This window comes from Lutzomyia longipalpis, chromosome 1, assembly GCF_024334085.1.
Source record: "Lutzomyia longipalpis isolate SR_M1_2022 chromosome 1, ASM2433408v1".
Taxonomy (NCBI): Eukaryota; Metazoa; Arthropoda; class Insecta; order Diptera; family Psychodidae; genus Lutzomyia; species Lutzomyia longipalpis.
This window is the reverse complement of record NC_074707.1, coordinates 48,402,784-48,424,719: the sequence shown is the minus strand read 5'-3', so window position 1 is coordinate 48,424,719 and position 21,936 is coordinate 48,402,784. Positions and strand designations below refer to the sequence as shown.

Below are 21,936 nucleotides of genomic sequence, written 5' to 3'. Positions count from 1 at the left end.
CTGCACCTAATTACTAAATATTTAATTGAGAAAAGCATCACTGAAAAAAAATGGCGTAGAATCGATGCAAAATTGCCAATTCAAACGACTTTTTTAGCTGCAAATTTGCATAATTTATTATTGCGCCTAAATCATCACAAACTTTGATTCTTCAAGCAACTTTTTAGTCACTTCCGGCAATAAAATTAGTCCACATTAATGATTTTCACCGAGGAAAAGTGTAAGAGTACTTTATTTGAGAAATATGAGGAAACATAACCTCAAAACAATGGCGTTGGATTCTGACTTCGACCTCAATTATCTTCCAAATAAAAGACTTTTCACGAGATTTTCTTTCTGCTATCTGAAAGTAATTGAAATTCCCTCCACATAGATGACAAATTCATCGAGATAAGTCCAATAGATTTTATTCTGTGATGATTTTAAGGTTCAAATTGGTAGAAAGTGCCAGTAAAGTCCTCCAGTGTTAAAATCACAGATAATCGATTTTTTTGCTTATTGAAAAAAAAACTCGTTAAAAAAATTATTAACTGAAGAAAAATTATTTGAAATAATAAAGGAAATGCTACTTTACCATATTTATGGGTTTGGCGGTTTTCAATCTTCTCAAAAATTAAAAAAAATGGCTCACAAACGTTAAAAATCTTTCAGAATCCCCCATAAAAAACACAAAAAACTCTAAAAATCCCATAAAAAATTCATTTTTAGCAGTAAAACTACATTTGCTCTTTAGATTGGTGGTTTTTTATTATGTCTCAAAGTACATGTTAGTTTGAATTGAACTTGATTACCGATGCTAAAGTTTTGTTATCGGGAGAATTAAGTTATTTTTAAACTTACGGGCTAGATCCATTGTTCCTTAAATTTTACACATTAAATGCTAGCAGAAACAGAGAATTTTTTTTATATTTATATAATATTTTAATGTCAAGGTAAAATGGACAATTTGTGAATTTTTTTTTTATTATTATTTATAGAAGAATTCCTATCTCTTTTGTTTCCCCATCCCTTTTTATGCTTTCCCTACCGTTTCAACGCGGCCATTTTGGAAGTTTTCTCTCTCTCAATGTTAGCGTCCTTTTGCAAACAATATGGTGTGGACGCATCATGGAGATCCTTGGTGCTTTATGCGAGAAATAATGGAAATAAACGCTAAATAAAATAAGAATCCATCCAGGAAAATCTTCAGCATGTTTTTATGATCGTTTTTGTTTTTTCCTCTTTCACAGTAATCTACTTTATTTGATTTTTATAACATAAAAAAAGAGTTAAGTTTATTACAAAATACATCCCCTTCTCTACGGCAAATCTCCCCTAAAATTTATTGTTCTTTACCTCGTTATTTAATTTAAAATAGGATATCCTTTCATCTTTTCTTTCTTTACTTTATTAATTATATTATTTTTTTGTTTAATTATTTTAATGCAAAAACACTAAAAATGTATTTTTCTGTCCACAATTTTCTGGTTCTTTTGTTTGTTTTACACTTCTCTCTTCATTTATTTTAAAATCCTTACAATTAATATATTTCTCTTTAATTTTATTTACGATGATTGTGACTTCTTGAAAATTTGCGGATTGTGAAGAGAAATGAGTTGATTTTAAAAGAAAAAAATAAATGAAAATGAAAGAATTTTAATCTCTGGGAAAGACATCTCGTCTCTTTCTTGCTGATTGCGCGCATCAGCATCAAATATTGAGAGTCTCCCCTTCATTGAAATGTGATTTTAAATTTGCTGAATCTGCTGTTTGATTATCTTTCTTTCTTTGTTTTTTTTTTTTCTTTACTAAATGGAATGATGAGGATGGATGGAGGTTTTTTTTTATAGTTGAGAAATTTGAACTTTATACTGTGTGTGGGGGTGATTTTGGTGTCCCTCTCTATCTCAAGAAATCATCAAATCACATTGAAAACATTCTACTTTTTTTTTTTAAACTGCATAACTATTTTTTGTTTGTTTCTCTTCCATTTTACAACACGCACACACAGAGAAATAATTCCAATTTAGACGGTGTGTGAAGGAATTCAATTAATTTAATATCCTTCATAGAGGCAAATTATTCTTTTTTTTCTTTTTCTTTAAAAAATATTTCTAACTTTTTTTTCTCACTAATTCACGAAATACACAAAAGAGACGCTCAAAAGGATCTCTTTCACATTACAAGTTTTTTTTTACGTTTTACCTTTTTGTCTATTTTTTAAATTAATATTTATTATTTCTTTTTTATTGATTGAGGGATTGTGTGTCTCTTAAATGTACTTCTCTTTTTTTTTCTTTTTAAAATGAAGAAATAAAATATATAAAAAAAACTTCCTCTCGATGGATTCCCACAGCAAGAGGATTCCGTGCGAGCAGCTTTTCCACACACACACTCACTTTTCTTTTCTTTTAGAGGTTTTCCCTTAATTTTCTTAGTAGGGCTGATGCCTCTGCTGACGCCCACCAGCACCACCTCGCTGCTTACCGCCCTGGTAGTTACCACCTAACGGACAAAAAACAAAATTCATGTAATTTAAAACAATTCTAAAGACCAAAATATCCCAATAATATTAAAAAAAATTTATGTATCATTTAGCCCCTTTTCTAGGAGTTTAGATTTAAAAATTATTATTTAAAACTATCCTAATTTTAGGTTTAGTCTCATATCACGCTTATAAACTAAACTATACTACCTAAAATATTAAAATAATTGTTAAAACATAAATGTTAGTAAATAAAAATTAAATGAATTTATGTACAAAAAGGTTTCGATTCTGTAAAAAAATATTCAAGATTACAGAAAACAAAGATAAAAGACAATTTTTAGTACACATTTTAGTCTAGACACATACCACTGAATTTTGCATTTACTTTTAGAACTAGGATGCTTTTATAATTCTGAATAGAACGAACAGTAAACGTTCTTAAAACTCTGGGTAAGTGCTCCACAAATTTAACTAAAATTCGGAGAACGTTTTGTTTATGCTGTTCTAAAAAAAAAAGTATGTCAATGAGAACGTTTGTTCTGTTCTAAATGCTTTTGCAAAACCTAATAGAAATACTGTTATTGATGGAAAATTAAAACATGTAAGTCCTTCGTAGCTGATGCTTCCGGAAGGACTTAATCCTACTTCTCCGTCAGCTGTACTAAATTATTCATGTTAATACGAAATGAAGTGACAGAAATTTAATGATTTTGTAAACGCAAGATATTTTATAAAGAATGAAAACAATAATTTTCCCAAGCTTTCAAACAAAAGCAGTAGGTGTATCATCTCTCAATTCGTAAGGCTGTATGACAATTTTATCGTACGAATTGTGTCTTGACTAAATGGTCTAAAAACGTGTACTAATTTTAATATTTTGTCTTTTACAGAATCCTCTTTAACTTTTTTTTTTTAAATATAATTTGTCAATTCTGTTAAAAACCTTTTCTTTTCTTTTAATTCGTCAGCAAAATATAAATATTTTGACAGTTTGTTTATTCCTTTGATCGTGTTTTTAAGAGAATTTCTTTTTCTCTGAACTCTTTAAGACCTGCAGGTCTTAAAAAAGATCTTTAACCTGTTTCCTTGTACCGCAAGTCCTTTGTTTTTTATGAAATAACAATAAAATGATTAAAAACATCAACTCTGTCAAAATCTTACAAGAACTTTTAAGTCGTAATAAAAGATAGATTTTTGTCAGAATCGACCCTAATATTGATAGGTCTTGAATTGCAGAAAAAAAACATTTTTCTACAGAATCGAGACCAAAAATAGGCTTTTAGTAGATGTAGGAAACTAAATAAGCACGCATTCATTAACTTCAATTGCAAATTAAAGCAATTTAATCGTGCAAGTGTGGAGAGATTTATTTTGGGTGTTGTTTTAAACAGTTTAGGCGTGATAAAACACCATTAATCGTTGATGAAATGCCGTTTCATGATACTCAAAAAAATCTATTAGATTTTCTAATAATATAAAATTAACACTCTTTCAAAACAAAATGAATATTTAAGCTTATCAATACACACAGAAAAAATCATTTGTTTAGTATAAAACCTTTCAAGTCATGAAAGGGTTAACTTTTGCAAAGACGTAAATTTGGGCTTTCCAGCGACGTCTTGGTATTGTTTTTTTTTTTTTGTCACGCTTACACTGTTGTTTTTTAACCTACACAACAAATGCGTTGATACACAGCATAGCGATGCTACAACACACCAACGCTTTACCTCAAAACAAGCTGATAATGTAGAGAAATTAATTTAAAACAAAAAATTAAGCAGCACATTCATACCAAACACCACACAAACTGACATTTTTTGTAATCTTTTTTTTTCTTTTGTAATTGTAGTTTTGATTGCCAAATTGAACAAGACATTTTTTTAGCGAAATTTCGAAAAGGAAATTAAACAAAAAAAAATTGCGAATAGTTATTCTCTCGTGAATTGCAAATTTCCAGGATTTTTTTCCTGATTTCTTTTGTCCTTAAACAAAACAAAGAAATATAACTTAAGGAAATGTGAAAGAAATTTTGAAAACGAGAAAACAACTTTCTTTCAACAACACATTTTCTCGTTAAAACACAAAAAAAGGAAGAGAAATTCAAAGTAAACAAAACAATATTAATTATGTTACAAGAATGAGATTAGAGGAAGTTACAGTAAATAAATAAAGGAGAATTGTGGTAAAATATATATAATAAAAAATGCACACTTTCAAGCAAGATGGGTGCTGTGGAAAATTCTTTAAAAATACTTTAAGAAAATGCTTCTAAATTGCCATCTTTATAAGGAAACTCTCATCTTGTAGAAAAAAAATCTCTTTAAAAATTGATTTTTAATTTTTTTTCTTTTGCTTTTTTCATTGCAAACAAATTGTGTGTGTGGCTTGTACCTTTGCCCCGTGGCCCTCCAGAGCGTGCACCATTTCCGTAGCCTCCATCATAACCGCCATAGCCACCATAATCTGGGCACAGAAAGGGGAGGATTTCCATTTTTTAGACATCTCTCTTTTGCAAAAAAATGTCCATCAAAATCTCACAACTTTTACTTATTTTTTTTAATATCAAAAATCACAGAGAGAAAAAAACACTCAGAGATTGAATTTTGATTTCTTTTTTTGAAAAAATAAATCAGATGTAAGAAAGTTTTGAAAAGGAATTTAAAGAAAATTAAATCTGAGTGTTTTTAAAGTTAATAAAAGTCAATAGAGTTACTTTTGAGTTGATTTCTCTTTGAGAAAAAATAAATAAATATAAAAGAGAACAACATTATCATTTAAAAATGTCATTAATTCAGCATTCGCAGCTACAAACCACGTGCAATGCTACCATTTAGAGAGAGAGAGAAAGAGGTAGCATTGCATGTAGTTAATGAGGGGTGAAGAGTTTTGTAAATATTTTCTCCAAAAAAAAAACTTCTTAATTCTTTTTATTTTTTAAGAAAGGTATTTGTTAGTGATTGTCTTGATTTATTTTAAAACCTCAACTAGTTGAGTTAGAACTAAAGGAGGTTTAGAAATTCCCATTTGATATTTTTTTTGTGATTGATCATTTATTGAACGGCAATCTGATTGATCAATTAGTTGATCAACTATGCGGACCTAAATCACAAAAAAAATTTCTTACTCAATTTTTCTTCTATTAAGAAAATAAATTTGAAAGATTTTCTGATGTTTTAACAAACAATTTTCAACAATCAACGTTTTCTAACGTAAAAATTCTAATGATTTTTTTAATGATCTAACTTGACTTGTAAATTCTTTTCCTATCTATTACGAAGAAAGATCCACAAAGGGTTGAATTCACTAGTTAGACAGACTCAAGTTTTCTTAAGAAAGACTTAAATTTTCTTAAGATTCTTTAAGTTTTCTTTATATATGTTTCAAGTTTTAATGAGATTTCTTAAGATTCCTTAAGAAAAAAACTTTAGATTTCATAAGAAAAATTTAGGGTTTTTAAGTTTCCTTAAGCAAAAACTTAAGATTTCTTCAGTCAGACTGAATCGGGCTAAATGCATATTTTTCGATGATTTTTTTTCTGTTGGGCTTTCTGTTATCGAAATTCGTAAAAATCATCATAAATATGCATTTTGAACAATTTAATTAAGAAATCCTTGGTTTCCCTTTAAAAAAAACTCAAAAATCTTAAATTTTTCCTAAGAAATTTTAAGTTTTTTTCAAAGAATCTTAAGAAAACTTGAGACATTTGTAAGAAAAATTAAACAGTCTTAAAAAAAACTTAAAGAATCTTAAGGGAGTTATCACACTTAAGCTCCAAGCGCTTGATGCTTAAGATTTTACATGTGACAGAACGATAAAAAAATACCGTTGTTGTCTCTCTCGTACTCACATAGAGGTTATATTGTTCAAGCACTTGGAGCTTAAGTGTGATAGCCCCGTAAGAAAACTTAAGTTTTTCTTTAGGAATCTTAAGTCTTTCTGATTAAAGAATTTCGCCCAAGTTATAATTTATGATCAATTCCACAATAAAAAGAAAATAATTTTAATATTTCTTTAGAAAATAATTATTTTTAGTTAGTTCAATCGTAAGAATTCTAACGGAACTTATCGATTAAGATTAGATTGTTTTCAATAGTTTAATCCTATTTATTGTAGAGAATTATGAAAGAGAATTTATTGCTGAATCACTCAACGAAAAATTTAACTTTTTCAATTTTATTTATATATTCTAAGCTTAATTATTAGATAAAGAAAAACATTCTAATAGAAATAATCATACTTGGAATACTAATGATTCTAACGGAAAAAAAAACTTTATGAAAATTTCTTTATTAAGAAGAAAGAATTTCAGCAATTTTATCCCTTTCGACTTGTTGCATTAAAAATTTAATTATTAAAGAATCCCGCAAAATTATTCCTTGAAATTCTAACGATTGATAAGAATTCAAATCATCCTCTATATACATATTTTTAAAATAATTAATTTTTACATCCTCGGTAGTTAGTGGTCAATATCCTATCACTGATCTCTGAGACTTTAAAGAATCTCAATGAAAGTTACCAAGCTTTTGATAAAAACCTGTTAATTTTTCATTTTTTTTTATATCATTTAGAAAAATATATTTTCACAGAATTACCTTTATTTCCTGGACTCCTCCCATACAGCTCAGTTAGAGCTGCAATTTCGACTTTATCAATCCTCAAAAGGATTCTTCATTCTTTATACACAAATTCCTCTTTAAAAAAAATTTAAGGAATTTGTTCGAAACATAACTTTTCCCCACTAATTGAAAATTTTTAAACCATCAAAAAATTAACTTTTTTTTTCTTAGCTTTTCTTGTTAAAGTAAGCAAGACAAAATGAAAGCATTAAATAGATTTTCAAAAATATTAAATCAAGACAATCTCCAAGTCCTTAAAAAAGCCTTAAAACCCATGAGTTTTAGGCACTCACTGGCAGAGTTAAAAAAAAAATCTCCGGAGAAAATATTTACAAAAAAAAAACATCAATTAAAAAAAATTAACAAAATAACCAATCCACAAAAATCCCAATTTACGATTAAATAGAAAATATTCTTATCAATTTTTTTTAACATTAAGAAATTAAAACTTAAGAAGTAAGGTGTGTGCGTTGTGTGTTGATGAAGAAAGTAAAAAAGAAAGAAAACAAGGATAAATAAATATATGGCAAACACATTGTCTTTTATTTTTTCTATCTCTTTGTTATTTTTTTCACAACAGTTTTCTTGTAATTTCTTGCATAAATTCCTCTTTTTTCCTGATCTCGCCTACGATTTTATGTTTTAGAAATTATTTTTGCAAAGATTTTAGAAAAATTATTTCTTCTTTTTTTTTTAATTAAAAAAAAAGCCCAATGTTTCACAATGTATTTTCCATATATATATTTATTTATTACCTTATTTTCTCAGAAAAATGTGTCACCTAACATTTTCTTCTTCACATTTCTGTTAATTTTTTTCTATGTTCTTAATCTTGCCTCTTATCTTCATCTATTTCAATTAATCATTAAACCTTTATAAATGGTTTTAATTTCAAAAACAAAATGATAGTTAATTTTTTTTTGTTAAATGCTACAGAACAAAATTCAAATTTCTTTTGTAATAAACTTCTTTCTAAATGAACTTGTTTACTTTAAGGCACAAAATTACAAACTATTTCTTCTATTTATTTTTTTGTCTATCGATAAATAAATTCAATGAAATTATTAAAATAATGTTGGATTAATTCGCTTAATTGTTTTTCTCTAATTGCGCAATTATTTCATGAGAAGAAATTCTAAAAAATTTATATTTTTTGTTTGAAAGAAAATTCCGCGAAAATGAAAAAGAAATTCTCAAACATTTCTTTTCCTCTTCTTCTACTTTTTTGTTGTTGTCTCAAAATAAAGCAATGAAGGTGGCACATTTTAGGGGAATATATGGTATCACATTGATTAAAAACAAAAAGAAATGAAAAAAATATATAAATCTAAACATTGGAACCATGCAGAAAAAATTAAGAAATTTCAAAGAAAATCAAAAAAAGAAATTTTGCATCATTTCTTGTTTCAAAAATTTTTTTTCCTCGCAAAATCCTAATGTTGAAAAAATGAAATTTTTAAAGATTATTTTTATGTGTTGAATTTGAATAATTTTTCTTCTATGTTGTTTTTAATTATTATTTACTTTTCATTTTTTAATATATTTTTGTTTTGATTATTTGATATTTTGCTCTTTAAATAAATAATATATTTAAAAAGTTTTTTTTTTATTTAAAAAATCAATATTTCTTTTTTTATTATTATTTTTTTTTACTTTTAACTCTAACCACTTGATCTCTATTGATTTTTCTTAATTCATCTTTTCTTAAATGTTAAAAAAAATATATATATAGGCTTCTCTTTGTTTTATGTTCTCTTGCAAAAATTAATATTGCAATCTCTCTCTCTCTCTCGTGTTTTGCATCTCTTCTCTCTCACACATCTATTTCCTTGCATATGAATATGGTCTATATTCTCTCTTTGAACTCTTACTATTGTTCGCATTTTTCTCATCTGTAAATATAATATAAATAAGAAAATATGTATCAACTTTCAATATACATTTCTTTTGCAAATTAAAAATATATTATTATATTTTGTTTTATTTGTTTAAACAAAAAAAAAATAAAGGTTGGTGGAAAATTAGAGGTAATATATTTATATTTTTAAAAAAGTATTTGGGATTTGCTCTGAGTCTTTTACGCGCAACTTCAATGAGTCGCCAAATATATTACTCAAATATTATCCACGTTTATTTATTTATTTTTTCAATTAATATTTCTTTATTTCTTTAAACGGAAAATTGCATTTAGTTTTAATTTTTTTTGCAATAAAGAATGATAAAAAAGCTTGTGAGAGAAAATGATTGTTGGTTTTTTTTGTTATCATGTTTCTTTCTAATTTAATGAGGTAAAAAAATAAAAGTTCATACTTCGCGGCACGTTGAAAATTGTAAAATATCTTCCTGAGTTGTTTACTTCATCTTCTTTCTATTTTTAAATCTTTTTCTTTAACTAAATAATTGTTAATCTTTTCGCTTCTTTGTGTAAAGGGAGTTGACAAAATACAGGAGAAAGAGGTACTTTACACTTTTTTTTTTTGGGAAGTTTGTTAATTAAAACTCAAAAAAAATAAATCAGAAGAAATTGTTTAATCCTGGATCAAGACTTCAGATGAAGAAGGAATTCTGTTTGAAACCCTAAATAGGAAGACTATAGAACGGATTATGTTTGAATAGAAGGAAGACTGTTCTAAATGACTTTAGTAGTCAGAGGAGCTTGTTTGTTTAACAGAAAGAGGATTCTGTAGAAGAGAGAATGTTGTCTTCGTCTATCTTCTGATCCTCTTTAAAGGTCTAAGTCTTCTGTAACAGGCAGGTGATAGAAGATGGATAAATTGAAGAAGAAAAATAATTAACAACGGATCCATAATTAGGAATGAAAATCTTGACGAAAAACTGTTTATATTGAAGCCTGTTTAGCGTTAGTTAGCCTGTTTCGTTAAAGAAGAAAGCCTGCGAAGTTAGTTCTTAGATCTGTTAACAGGTAATCTGTTAGACGAAAATCATTCTTCAAAACTTCTTATCATATTTTAATTCTCTTCAATTAAACGGATGTACAGACTTATTTTTTTCAGGCTAATAGGCTTGTTAGGTAATACAAAAATGATCAGTCTAAGTAGTGTTTTGTTACCGTTTAAATCCAAAGTCATGAGTCTTCTGTATCAGGCATGTAATAGAAAATAGGCAGTTTCAAGGAACATTATAGATAACGAATTATTTCTTACGAATAGAATGCTTGATGAAAAGCCTTTCATACTGAAGTCTGTTTAGTTCAAGAATGAAGCCTGCTAAGTTAGTTCTTATCTTAAATCTGTTAATAGGTAATCTGCTAGACGAAGATCTGTCTTTAATCTTTTTTTTTGTCATTTTTAGTTGTTTTCATTTAGACGAACACACTGATTTGGCTTATTTCTGATATGCTTATAGGTTTGCTGGGAAATCTGAAGAAGAATCAGTCTACGTCTTATTTTGTTACCGTCCAACTCCGGAGTCATGAGCCTACAACGTACTTTTACGTTTGATGGGGGTGATGATCTAGGCAATAGGAATAGGAGGCTTGAGGAAAAGCCGTTTATACTGAAGCCTGTAAAGCCGGAGTTAGCCTGTTTAGTCAAAGAAGGCTGCTAAGTTAAATTTTATCAGGTAATTTGTCAGACGAAGATTATTCTTTAAATCGTCTTCTCTCTTTCACTTCTTTTCAATTAGACAGCCTATTTTTTGTAGACTAGTTAGGAAACCTATAAATAGATAAGTGTACCAAATAGTCTTGTTACCGCCTGACTCCGTAGTCATGAGCCTACAACGCTTTCTACGATTCTAGGAAAGAACTAACCTTACAAGGTTTACCTTTTAAAAAAAAATCTTCAGTTCCTTTATTTTTTGAGTTAAACTAACATCTTCTCCCAAAACAAGTACCAAACCTCCTGTATTCCAGACGATTCCCCCTTTCACATTTTGCTTGTTATAACAGATTAACCCTAACTCAGTGTTTAAAATTATCCTACTCTCACCTCTTCGTCTTTTTGTACAAAAAAAAGTCATATTTACAGTGCAAATGATAAGAAAAAACAAAAGATACATTCACTAGCAATGTACCTTTACCTTTTTTTCTCACACATTTGCTCTCATCTCATCTGCTGAAAGAATCTCTAACGATTCTCTATTATCCATGATACAGTCGTGCTCTCGTGGTAGGACCGTCGTCAAAATGACTTCTCCGCGGTAAAACGGCTTCAGAATGAGGAATTTTGCCTTCGCAGTGGGACAATTAGTATCCTACCTTTCCAATAGTACTAATTGTCCCACTGCGAAGGCAAAATACTTCATTCTGAAGCCGTTTTACCGCGGAGAAGTCATTTTGACGACGGTCCTACCACGAGAGCACGACTGTATTCTCCTAAACTTGGTTTTCCATCCAAACCTTTCTGAAAACAGATCTCTTGAGACGATCTTCTTTTTTTTCAGATATTCTTTTCCTATATAAAACTAAATAAAAAAAAGGAGAAAAAATATCCTTTTTCTGTATAATTCTCACGATTTTTCTGATTTGTTATCTTGTTCATTTTGTTATGTTTTTTTTTTCTTTCTGCTATTTCCGTATTGTGAAAATTTCTTGTTTTTTTTTTTTATTCTCAAAAATAAAATAGAATAAATTTATCCAAAATTCAACGACATAATTTTTAAGAGAAACAATGATTAAAAAGAAAATTTTACCCCTTAAGATTAATTTAGTTTTAAAAAAAAATGTATTAATTATTATTATTATGAAAGAAATTCTAGTAATGTAATCAAAATTAAAATGTCTTACTAATTTTCCCATCAAAAAAAAAAATTACAACAAAATTAGAAATAAAAAAAAAAGATTAATTTCTAAAGTTCATTTAGAGACAAAAATTACTTTTTTTACGTGTTTTATGTTATTAGCTAGAATAGAAAATAAATTTAATATGAAAAATTATTAAAGAATTATACGAAAATATCCTTCTTGTTTGTTTGTTTTTTCTTTCTGCTATATAAATGAAGCTTTCTCTTCCTATAATTTTTTTTTTTCTTAATCTTTCTTAAATAAATTTCTCGCGCTCACATTTATCCATTTATCCGCCTCTCTCTCTCGCTTCTCTCTTTCGTAACCTTTCTCTCGCAATCTTTTCCACATTTCCACACTTTTGTTTCATTTTTTTCTCTTGTTTGTTTTTTTTTATTCAAAAAAATGCAAAAATGGTTAAGAAAAAAAAAGGAAAATGCGACACCATAGCGCCCCCAAATCGCGCGCAATTTAGTGATTATTCTTATTCTGTTGTGAATAGGGGTTGTTGTTGTATTTACCATAGTTTCCGTATCCGGCATAGTCGTAGCCACCATAGCCGCCATAACCGCCACTGTAGTAGTCGTAGTTGTTGCCACCATAGTTATCATAGCCACCATAGCCGTACCCCTGCCCATAGCCATAGCCCCCCTGATTGCCCCATCCTTGACCGTAGCCACCTGATGAGGATGTTGATGAGCCAGTAATTGTGGGAAGTAAGTTTCATCGATGAATGAAAATAAAAAAGAAAAGAAAACAAGTCCCACATGAAAAACTCTCCGCTTTTTTCGTGTCATAAAGATGCAGCTCATTTTCACTAACCTCCACGTCCACCGCGTCCACCACGGCCTCCACGTGAGCCACCACGCATCATTCCCATTGGCATATTGTCGGGTTTTGGTGTTGCCTTCTTCACATCAACTTCCTTGCCGCAGATTGTCTGTTTAGGTGTCTTCAGCAATTCACTGACCACCTGTTCGGAATCAAAGGTGATAAAGCAGAAACCTTTTCGCTGATTCTTCTGCTTATCAAATGGCATTTCCATCTCAACAATCTAATTGAAAATAAACAGAGAGAGAGAGAATTTTCCAATTAATTTATCCAATTTTAAAGTTTTTTTTTTGTTTGAGTAAAAATTCGTGAAATGAGAAAAAATCTTGAGCTTTTTGTAGAAATTTTATTAAAATTTAAATTAATTTAATATTCAAAATAACTTTGCATAGAAGCTCCACCTTTTTAATTGACTGTAGGTGGAGCTAGGTCTCAGTAGCCAATGAAATTGAAGCTTCAATCCTTGGTTGAAGTTTAAATAAATAAGAAGAAGAATTAGTTCTCTCTGATTGGTTAAAAAATTCAAGAAGAGATTTCACTGAGGATAATATTCTAGCAGTTTTTATAAATAAAATAACGGTCAGTTGTATTCTTAAGGGTCTCTCTTGGGAAAGCTGTTAGAATTTACACATTTTTAATATTTTCATTTTTCTTGTGGTTTTTCTGAAACTCGGTTTTCCAATGTTGGTTACATTTAAAGACTTATTTATTGAAGTGTAAGAAAATCACTTTCCGCCATCTTAGGTGCGACGCCATCTTAGGTGCGACGCCATTTTAGGTGCGACGCCATCTTGTGATTTTCCGACTTTTCCACAGAACTGCCCTAAAACACAAAGGTAGGTTTTTCTCAGGATCTACTGGATGGAATTTGATGGGGTAAAAAGCAAATGGAAGAGGAAACACCAATGCAGATTTTGATGTAGCGGAATTTTGAATTTTCTTTCTGGGGCTGAGAAAAGTGGAAAAATATGACTTTTATTCAGATATTTTTGACGTTTCTCCATTTTTCTCAGCCACAGAATGAAAATTCAAAAATTCTTTCCGGTACATCGTTCGTTGATGCTTCCTCTTTCATTTGCTTTTTACCCCATCAAAATCCATTCAGAAAATCCTGAGAAAAACCAACCTTTGTGTTTTGAGGAATATCTCAAGATAGCGTCGCACCTAGGATGGCGGAAAGTGATTTTCTTACTCTTCAATTCAAAGTCTTTGAATGTGGGCAACATCGATAAACCAAGTTTAAGAAATAACTCCAAGAAAAATAAAAACATTTAATTTCACCAGTTCTCAAAAGAGACCCCCCTTAAGTAAATTAAAAACCGGCGAATTCTAGCAGTTTGGTGAACCGTCAATCTGTCAGCAATGGACCTTGCAAACATTGAGAACCAGAAAATTCTGGCAGATTTTTCCTCATAAGATTTTACATGGAAGACCTGCCTCTGTGACTCCTTGGAGCGTCTAATTGTCCCCAAACCTTTGAGGATCAGTTAATTCTAGCAGTTTTTTTCTTAAAGGATTTTACATGGAACTATCTGTCTGATGACTTAAGGCCTCCAGTGGTCTTCTGTGTTAATTTTCACGAGACTATGCTTGTCAATATTGTGGATCTTTTGTGCAAAGTTCAATTAAATAGATCAAAGCAAATCAGCTTAATCACAGACCTAAGGAACTAGAACAAAAGACTTAGGAAGATCAGAAGATCCAAGCCTCAACTCAACGCCTTGAAATAGCTCAAAAATTCCTTCAAAATCAGACTTTTCTCTACGAATGAACTTACATTTCCAAATTGTCCAAAGAAGGTCTTAATCTCATCATCACTGATCTCTGTTGTGAGACCACCGACAAAGATTTTGCCATGACGGGCTTTCGCCTTCTTGGGATCAACTTTCTTGTTGTTAATAATGTGATCACCAGCCGCTGTGACCTTATCGATCGAATCAGCGGATGCATAGACAATGAATGCAAACCCACGTGACCTTCCTGTCTGGGGGTCTGTCTTCACATTTATACTCTCAATCTCTCCATACGTGCCAAAATGCTCACGGAGCTCCTCTGTAAAGCAAATAACGAAAAAGAAATATTTCGCAAAATTACAAAAATTATCCTTTCAGAAGTTTTTTTTCTAATAGTTTCTTTACGTACTTTCCGTCGTTTCCCAGCTCAAACCCCCAACGAAAAGTTTTCTGCAAGATCCGAAGAAAACAAATTTTATTAGTCTTCCTAATATTTTTTCAAAGTTTTTTTTAAGGGAGATTAAAAATAAAATAATAAATTATAAATAAAAATCTACAATAAATCTACTTTCTAAAAGAGAAAAACAAAGCTAAATGAATTTTGGGAACAAAATTATCAATTTCAATATATTTTGCAAAAATATTAATCCTTAAATATTAGAGAGAAAGAAATTAATACAAATTTTTCTTAATTATTAGGGAAAAATATTTCTTATATTTAAATTACCATTTATTTATAAAATAGAGAAGAAAAAAAGAATTTTATTTATCAACTTGTTTTTAATTTTACATGAAAAAAAAATTCTAGAAAAAATTCAAAATCTTTTATTTATTCAAATATAGAAATAACTTTTTTTTTTGTATTACAATAAATTTATTAATTCTTTTTTCAAGTGATTTTCCCGCAGATCAAAGGATGAAAATTGCTTTAAAGAGGCAAAAACTTTCGTGTGTGTGTCAATATTTTTTTTCTATTTTTGTGGGGACTTTTCTTTAATCAAAAGTTTTTGATTGGATTTCTGGAAAACTCGCTCACTTTTCGCACAATCTCGTCTGCAATAAAAAAACAAGCTCTATAAAAAAAGAAAGGGAAAATAGAAAAAAGATTTGTTCATTTAATTAATGATAAAATATTAATAATATTATTTCAAAGTGAAAAGATTTATTTTTATTTCATTTACCACAAAGTTTTCAAATGTCCGTGTTGAAGAAAATCTCGAAACTTTTGTTCATTTCTTTTTTTGTTTCATTTTTTTTTACAGGACAAAATCAGCAAATTGGATGAAATTTCTGCAAAAAACACTGGCTCACGACTTTTTTTTTTTTTTTCATTTTCTGTTTTAAATTCCAACAAAACCAAATAAAAATCGCAAAAGATGATAAACTCCATGTGGTTGTTTACGTTAAGTCAATTGGATCAATTGGTTAAAGCGTCCACTATATTCAAACAGACAGTCGCAGGTTCAAATCTCAAAGTTGCAAAGACTTTTTTTTTCATTTTTTTTTACAATAAATAGAAACATCAACCGAGTGGAGAGAGAGAGACAAAAGAGAATTTGCAAATATATTTTGTGAAATCAATAAACATCAACGAGATATTAAACAGCAAAGTGAAGGTGTATGAACGAGAGACAACAGCCAGCGCATCAACATTTTGCAGCAACATCCAGATTTTTTGTTTTGTACGTGTTGTTTCATTTGAGCAAAACATACATTTTACAAACCAACTTTTCTTTGATTGGCTTCTTTATGCATTTTTACGATTTTTCTTTTCTCTACAACTTTAATTTTTTTTTTAGCTTTCTTTAACTTGTGTGCGAAATTTCCATCGATTCCATGATTTTTTTTTAGCATTTTTTGAATTTGATTTTTGGTTGATTTTTTTTGCTTTTGGTTTTTTGTAAACTTTTTTTTGTTTGTTTGTTTTGGATAAATACCATCATTTTCTGGTTGTCGTTGGGCTTATTTTTAGCTCCGGCTTTAGAGATGAGAAGGAAGGTTGGTGGGTACACACCGCATTCCAGTGTGGGTTCATCATCATCATCATCACTCAACAACAACACCTGTCGGAGAGGAACAAGGTTAGTTCGCTCTATGCAACAGGAGGGCAAACACAGAGAGGAAGAAAAAATCCCTAAACTTTGTTTTTTTTTTTTTCATTTTGTTCTAGAAGAGAGAAAAGTAGAGAAAACACGATTTTGTCTGTTTTTTATTTTTCTTACAAAATTCGATTTTTTTTGATTACTTTCTTCGGTCATTTAGGTTTCTATAGAGCTCCGAACAATCCGTGTCTTTTTTACCAGAGTGAAAAATTTTCAATTGCAAGTTTTTCTTATTTCTTTCATTTTTTTTGTTTGTATTTGATGAGTGAGAGACAATCAAAATCCGGACGGGGCTTCTTCTTTGCCGCCTTTTTTCTCGACCAACTATTGACTGACTTTTTTTTTTCGATTCAATTTTCTCGTTCTCAAATAGGTTCTCAAAGGTCTTTTGAAACAACAAATCCACGATGATTTTCACACTATACACAAAGAAAAGAGTAGCAATGCAATCTCTAGGAAAAAAAAGAAGATATAAATAATTTATAAAAAAAAAATTTACCATTAAAATTATTATCTTGTAAAAAGAATTTGTTAATCTTTTGTTTTTATACTTATTCGCTGTGACTTTTTGTTCATTTAATTGGACGTTTATGACAAATTTCTTCTGCGAAACAATGTTGATCCGATCATCCGAAAAATTCTTCATTCTCCGTTTTAACAACAACATCAACAACAACAACGTTCTTGCCAATCACAAAATCACGATATATTTTTCTTCATCAAACGTTCTTCCCTTTTCTTTTCGAAGGGAAGCAATAACAACAAACACGATAAAAATCTTTTTTTTTTTTAATATAATAAAAGCTGAAAAAACATGGCTACAAAAGACATTAAAAAATTTATATTAAAAGCTAAAGGGGGGAGAGATATTTTTAAATATATGTATTTTATTAAAGATTTGTAATAATAGAAAATAAATTTAAAAAAAAAATAAAAACATCTTATGAGCTAAAAAGGAATATTTCTTTTCACATTTTCACAACACTTTTGCGCAAGACAAAAAAATTCAATTCTCAGATATAAGATTAAAAAAATTCCTAACAAAATAATTATATCAAAATTCAACTCGAGGGGCAATTTTTCTGAACATTTTCCACCAAATAATCGTTCGATCGTGAGTTTTTGAATGTCAGAAAGCAAATTTCACAAAGAGAAAATAAAATATCAATGAAGATTTCACAATAGAAGGATTATTTCACAGCAATTCCCATGATAACGTTTATTTTGTTTTGCTAAATGATAAGATAAGAAGACTATAAAAATATTTTTATTAGTGAGACATTTTTGAATTTAAAGACACTTAACTGGAAAGAAATATTTTTCTAGACTTTTGTTTTTAGTTATTTATTAGCAATAAAAAATCTTCAGACGTTTTTTTTTGTTGTTGTTGTTTTAAGACAGTTTAATAAACAAGAACTTTTTTTATTGGAATTGTTGAATTTGAATAATAATCTCTTGAATAAATTTGAATAATCAATTAATACTTCTTTTTCTGATTAAGAAGCTTGTCCGTCAGAGGCCTGAAACTAGGGTTACCACCTCACATTACATTCTGACCCGGAGATTTTACCTACCGAAATACTAAAAATAAAATTACGTCGATCTCCCGATAGGCAATGAAATTTTTTTTATATCGAATGTTTTTATTATTAAAAAAAATTTCAGTCGGTTTTTGTTTGTAAGTTTCGTTTTTTTTAGCATAAGAGATCGACTTGAGTTTTTTAAGCCAGGCTAAATTTTATTTAAATTAGACTTAAGCCAGGTATGTAGTTCGACTTAAAAACTTAAGCCTGACTTAAAAAAAACAGAGTTAAGCTGTTTATTAGGCCCAACCTTATTTCTGTTAGGTCAGACTTTTAAGACGCATTCAGACTCAGTTCAGCCTGATCTAACCTTGCAACCTTAAAAGCCTGATCCTTAAAAAACTTAATTCTAGTCTACAACAAAGGTCTTGCTTGAAAATCTTAGGACAGATTTTAAAAACTTAAACCAAGTTTGAAGAAAACTTTAGTCTAACTTAAAGATGTTTATTCTGGTTCAGAAAAACTTAGATCCTAATACGATTTTCCTTTAACTAAAAATATCGAAACTTTCGAAATTACAGAGTCTATTAATTCAGTTTCCGATTTTTTAGTTTTCTGATACTGCCGAAAATTAAAACAAAAAAAATTTAAACTGTGTGACCCGGTGAAATTCATCCGAAACCCTAAGTCTCCGGATGAAACCCATAAATGTGGTAACCAAATCTGAAATCCGTATTTGTTAACAAAAAATCGAATTATATTCTTTTTGTTACCCACAAAATTAACCCTTTCGCCTCCGCTTAAAAAAATAGTTTATTTCGGATCAAGGTATCACACAAAGGACGCGAAAAGGGACTAAATAATTTTTTCAAGGTTTTTTCTCATATTTTTCAGAGAAAATCGAATTTTAAGTTCAACACATATAGTCAAAGTGTTCCATACATTACGCATAATGTCCTTTACAACTAACTTATGGAAAATTTGATATTTTAAAAAGGAACAATTGAGAATTAATACAAAATGAGTTTCGTTTTATTTCTTTTGGCGGTAATGGGTTAATAATAATTATTTTGTCTACCCATGGTCATTAAAACTCTTTCCAATCATTAAGAGGGTTCCAGGTCATTAAAATTATTCCCCTCATTATGATTTTTCTGACCTGCAAAGGGTAGGGATTAACAAAAAGGATTCTTCATGACAATTATCTTGGGAATTGCTCTTTCTTCTTGCAAAATTAATTAAATTTTACAATAATTTATTTAAAAGGAAAACTCTATGAAAAATGCTTTCTGATTTTTTTGTGCGTTTGTTTTTACAATTACTTAAAATTACACGAATAAATGACAAAAAATATTTAAGAAATTTTCTTAGGAAAAATTGCACAAATACAAACCATTTTGCCAAGAGAGATTAAATAAATTACTTTACTGCCCGCGTGTTGATAAGAAAAATCCTCGTCTTTGTCAATTAATCTCACTGATAAAAGGGAAGCTCCTTCTCTCTCTCAATGAATTGACACTGAACCAAATTGCGTTGATTTATGGTTGATTGAGAAATCTATAAAACTTTTGCTGCAAAAATTTCCCTTAAAATCTAAATAATTTTCTCTAAAAGCTAAAGGAAAGTTTTTTTTTTGTCAAAATTCCGTGAGATTTAATTAAAGCCAATCTCGGTTCCATCTCTGTCGTCATTTTAGCGGGGAAAAAGAATGTTAATTTGTTAGCGAAAATGTTGTTTTCGCACCTTCTTCAGAAACTCACGATCTCTGTCTGTTTACAAAGCGCCCTAACATTTTGGCACGCGGACAGTTCATTGAATTAGCGGCATTTCAACCTCTTTCTTTTTGCTCTCTTCTCCTCATCTCTTTTCTTTGGGGCAAAGAGAAGAGGAAGGAAGCTGAGAGAAGCCACAAAGTAATCCACCGGGGGCTTCTTTGCCGGACAAATGAAATTTTTTTGCAAAAAGTAAATAAAAACAAATGAAAGAATTTTCATAAGCGCGCGCTTTTCCGGGCGGCAAGACTGATGCTTTTGGGTGTGGGAAAAAATCCCAGCTACGCCGCCAGCCGCCATTTGCACGCGCGCCATTGCGTGGGGGCCACGCAATTCGTAGAAAAAATCCCGATTTTGCCACCCAAACAATGCAATTGGCGCCAAAATAGATGGCAAAAAATGTCCGCAACTGCCGTGGCATTGGGGTGATGGTGGAAAATGCCCAAAAAGCCTCCTCACGGCATCGATGATTGTGGATTTTTGCACCACAAACGCGAATGGAAAATTTTCTCAAGACGCCATAGAGTGGCGCTGCTTCGCGGCAACACCAAGGAGGCTTTGCAAAAAGCACCTAAAGTGCCCAAATAGTGGGCAGGGAAGGTATTTTGGGGCGCAGGGGTACACATGGGGGCTGCCTTACCTGTCATCATCACGGCCCGGAGCCTCAGCGGCATTCCCATTGTTCACGTTGTCACCGGCTTGGTCACCATTCATTTGGTCATCATTTGGCTTAACGTCCTGCGAGAAATCCTCACCATTCACATCGTACTGATCGGCCATGGCTTCAATAATGCCTTTTGTACTTTCCAATAAACACCACGGTAACAAATATCGCGTAAAATTCGCTAAATATGCGCAGAGAAAACTCGCAGCAAGAACTTTGCACTCTCAATGGCGGTAGCGAAAGAACGAAGAAGGAATGACAAAATGTAGCACCGATGACGCCGGCAAGCAACCGTTGATGCATATGCTTCATGCACAGCTATTGCTATTGATCTGATAATGTTTATTTGAGTTCGGATTTTTGGAGACTTGGAGACTTTTTTCTTGATGAATTTCTTGAATTATTAGGGAATAAATAAAATGCGATAATGGCCTATTTTGATTCTGCAGCATAATACATTATTTTTACGTAATATTTGAATCTTATTTTATACTATTTCAATTAGAAAAATTAATTAATAAAAATCTTAAGAAGTTCTTACGATTTTCGAAGAAGTTCATAATTAAAACCATTAAAACAATATTTAGTACATAAACACTGAAAGAATTTTAACTTTTCAAGTACCAAATTCGACATTTTACTGCTTATTTTGTACTTGGATAAGCACCAAAATTCTTCTTCTTCCTTTTTTTTTGATTTTTAAGATATTATCGATATCGATATTCAATATCGATATAGAATCTTCTTCTTTTTTTCTTTTCTCATGAAAATTGAGGAAAATCATCTCAACCCCTGAAGAAGCAAAAAATGAAGTTCCTAATCCCCAGGAAGAGCCGAATTTCAGGAAAACCCACACATTTTGTATTATTGTTTAACAAATATAACCTAAAACTAAGAAAAAAAAGAAGAAGAAGTTTCAGTTGAATAATCGGGTTTTGAAAAAAGCGATATTGTGTGAAAATATAACCAGCAGCGCCTCTATATAGATATTTGAGAAATAAAGTGGTGCTTTTTCAACTTAATTGGTACTTAGAAAAGTAGTAAAACCGACAGTCGAAGCACAAACTGTTTTTTCAGTGAATTAAGAGTCCTTGAAAAAAAATTTTTTGAAAATAAAGCCATGGTCATCCGGAGAATCACAAAACGCAACAAAGCTTTCCCTTTACATTAGCTTTTTCGTCAAGTGATTCATGCCGTGAAGCTTGCTGAAGATTCCCTTCTATCCGAAGTTAGCAGCTTCTCATTTCAATATTAGATTGTCCAATATATTTACACGGATTTCTAACCTAACATTCACATCAGGGGGTAGACAAAGCCCTTTTTTACCCGAACACAGCAAATAATGGCGGACGGTTTGCAGAGAAATTAAAGGAAGAAAATGACGTCACTTTATTTTCAAAAAGTGCATCAAAATTTTTAAAATCAGTTTTAGTGCATTAATCTTCGTGAGACACCCCTCAAAAGCTATCAATCGATAGAAT

At 30.3% G+C, this 21,936-nt stretch overlaps 3 protein-coding genes across 10 annotated transcripts in view; 1 reads left to right on the top strand and 2 right to left on the bottom strand.

The window, feature by feature from the left end:
• Positions 1-21,936, bottom strand: part of LOC129787983 (protein Peter pan) — a 1,185,971-nt gene that overhangs the window by 530,505 nt on the left and 633,530 nt on the right. The window lies entirely within an intron of this gene.
• Positions 1-21,936, top strand: part of LOC129787980 (L-dopachrome tautomerase yellow-f2-like) — a 1,067,766-nt gene that overhangs the window by 412,300 nt on the left and 633,530 nt on the right. The window lies entirely within an intron of this gene.
• LOC129788005 (RNA-binding protein squid) lies at positions 722-20,760 on the bottom strand. Of its 8 annotated transcripts, none has more exons than XM_055823956.1 (8): positions 20,432-20,760; positions 14,804-14,844; positions 14,439-14,713; positions 12,654-12,884; positions 12,352-12,532; positions 8,958-8,978; positions 4,859-4,930; positions 722-2,484 (listed from the first exon to the last, which is right to left on the bottom strand). In XM_055823956.1, exons 1-8 carry the CDS (start codon positions 20,569-20,571, stop codon positions 2,414-2,416), a joined length of 1,032 nt encoding a protein of 343 aa, XP_055679931.1. In that variant the 5' UTR covers positions 20,572-20,760; the 3' UTR covers positions 722-2,413. The 8 variants fall into 8 exon arrangements, with proteins under 8 accessions (XP_055679931.1, XP_055679932.1, XP_055679936.1 ...); XM_055823957.1 differs by having other exon boundaries at positions 12,352-12,510; positions 12,653-12,884; positions 20,432-20,718; XM_055823961.1 differs by lacking the exon at positions 4,859-4,930 and having other exon boundaries at positions 12,352-12,510; positions 12,653-12,884; positions 20,432-20,718.

Coding starts and splice junctions, on each gene's coding strand:
- LOC129788005 (XM_055823956.1), bottom strand. CDS start 20,571: ATGGCCGATCAGTACGATGTGAATGGTGAGGATTTCTCGCAGGACGTT. Junction 8,979..12,351: donor TGCCGGATACGGAAACTATG/GTAAATACAACA, acceptor TTATATTTACAG/ATGAGAAAAATGCGAACAAT. Junction 4,931..8,957: donor TGAGAAAAATGCGAACAATA/GTAAGAGTTCAA, acceptor TTCTGTGCCCAG/ATTATGGTGGCTATGGCGGT.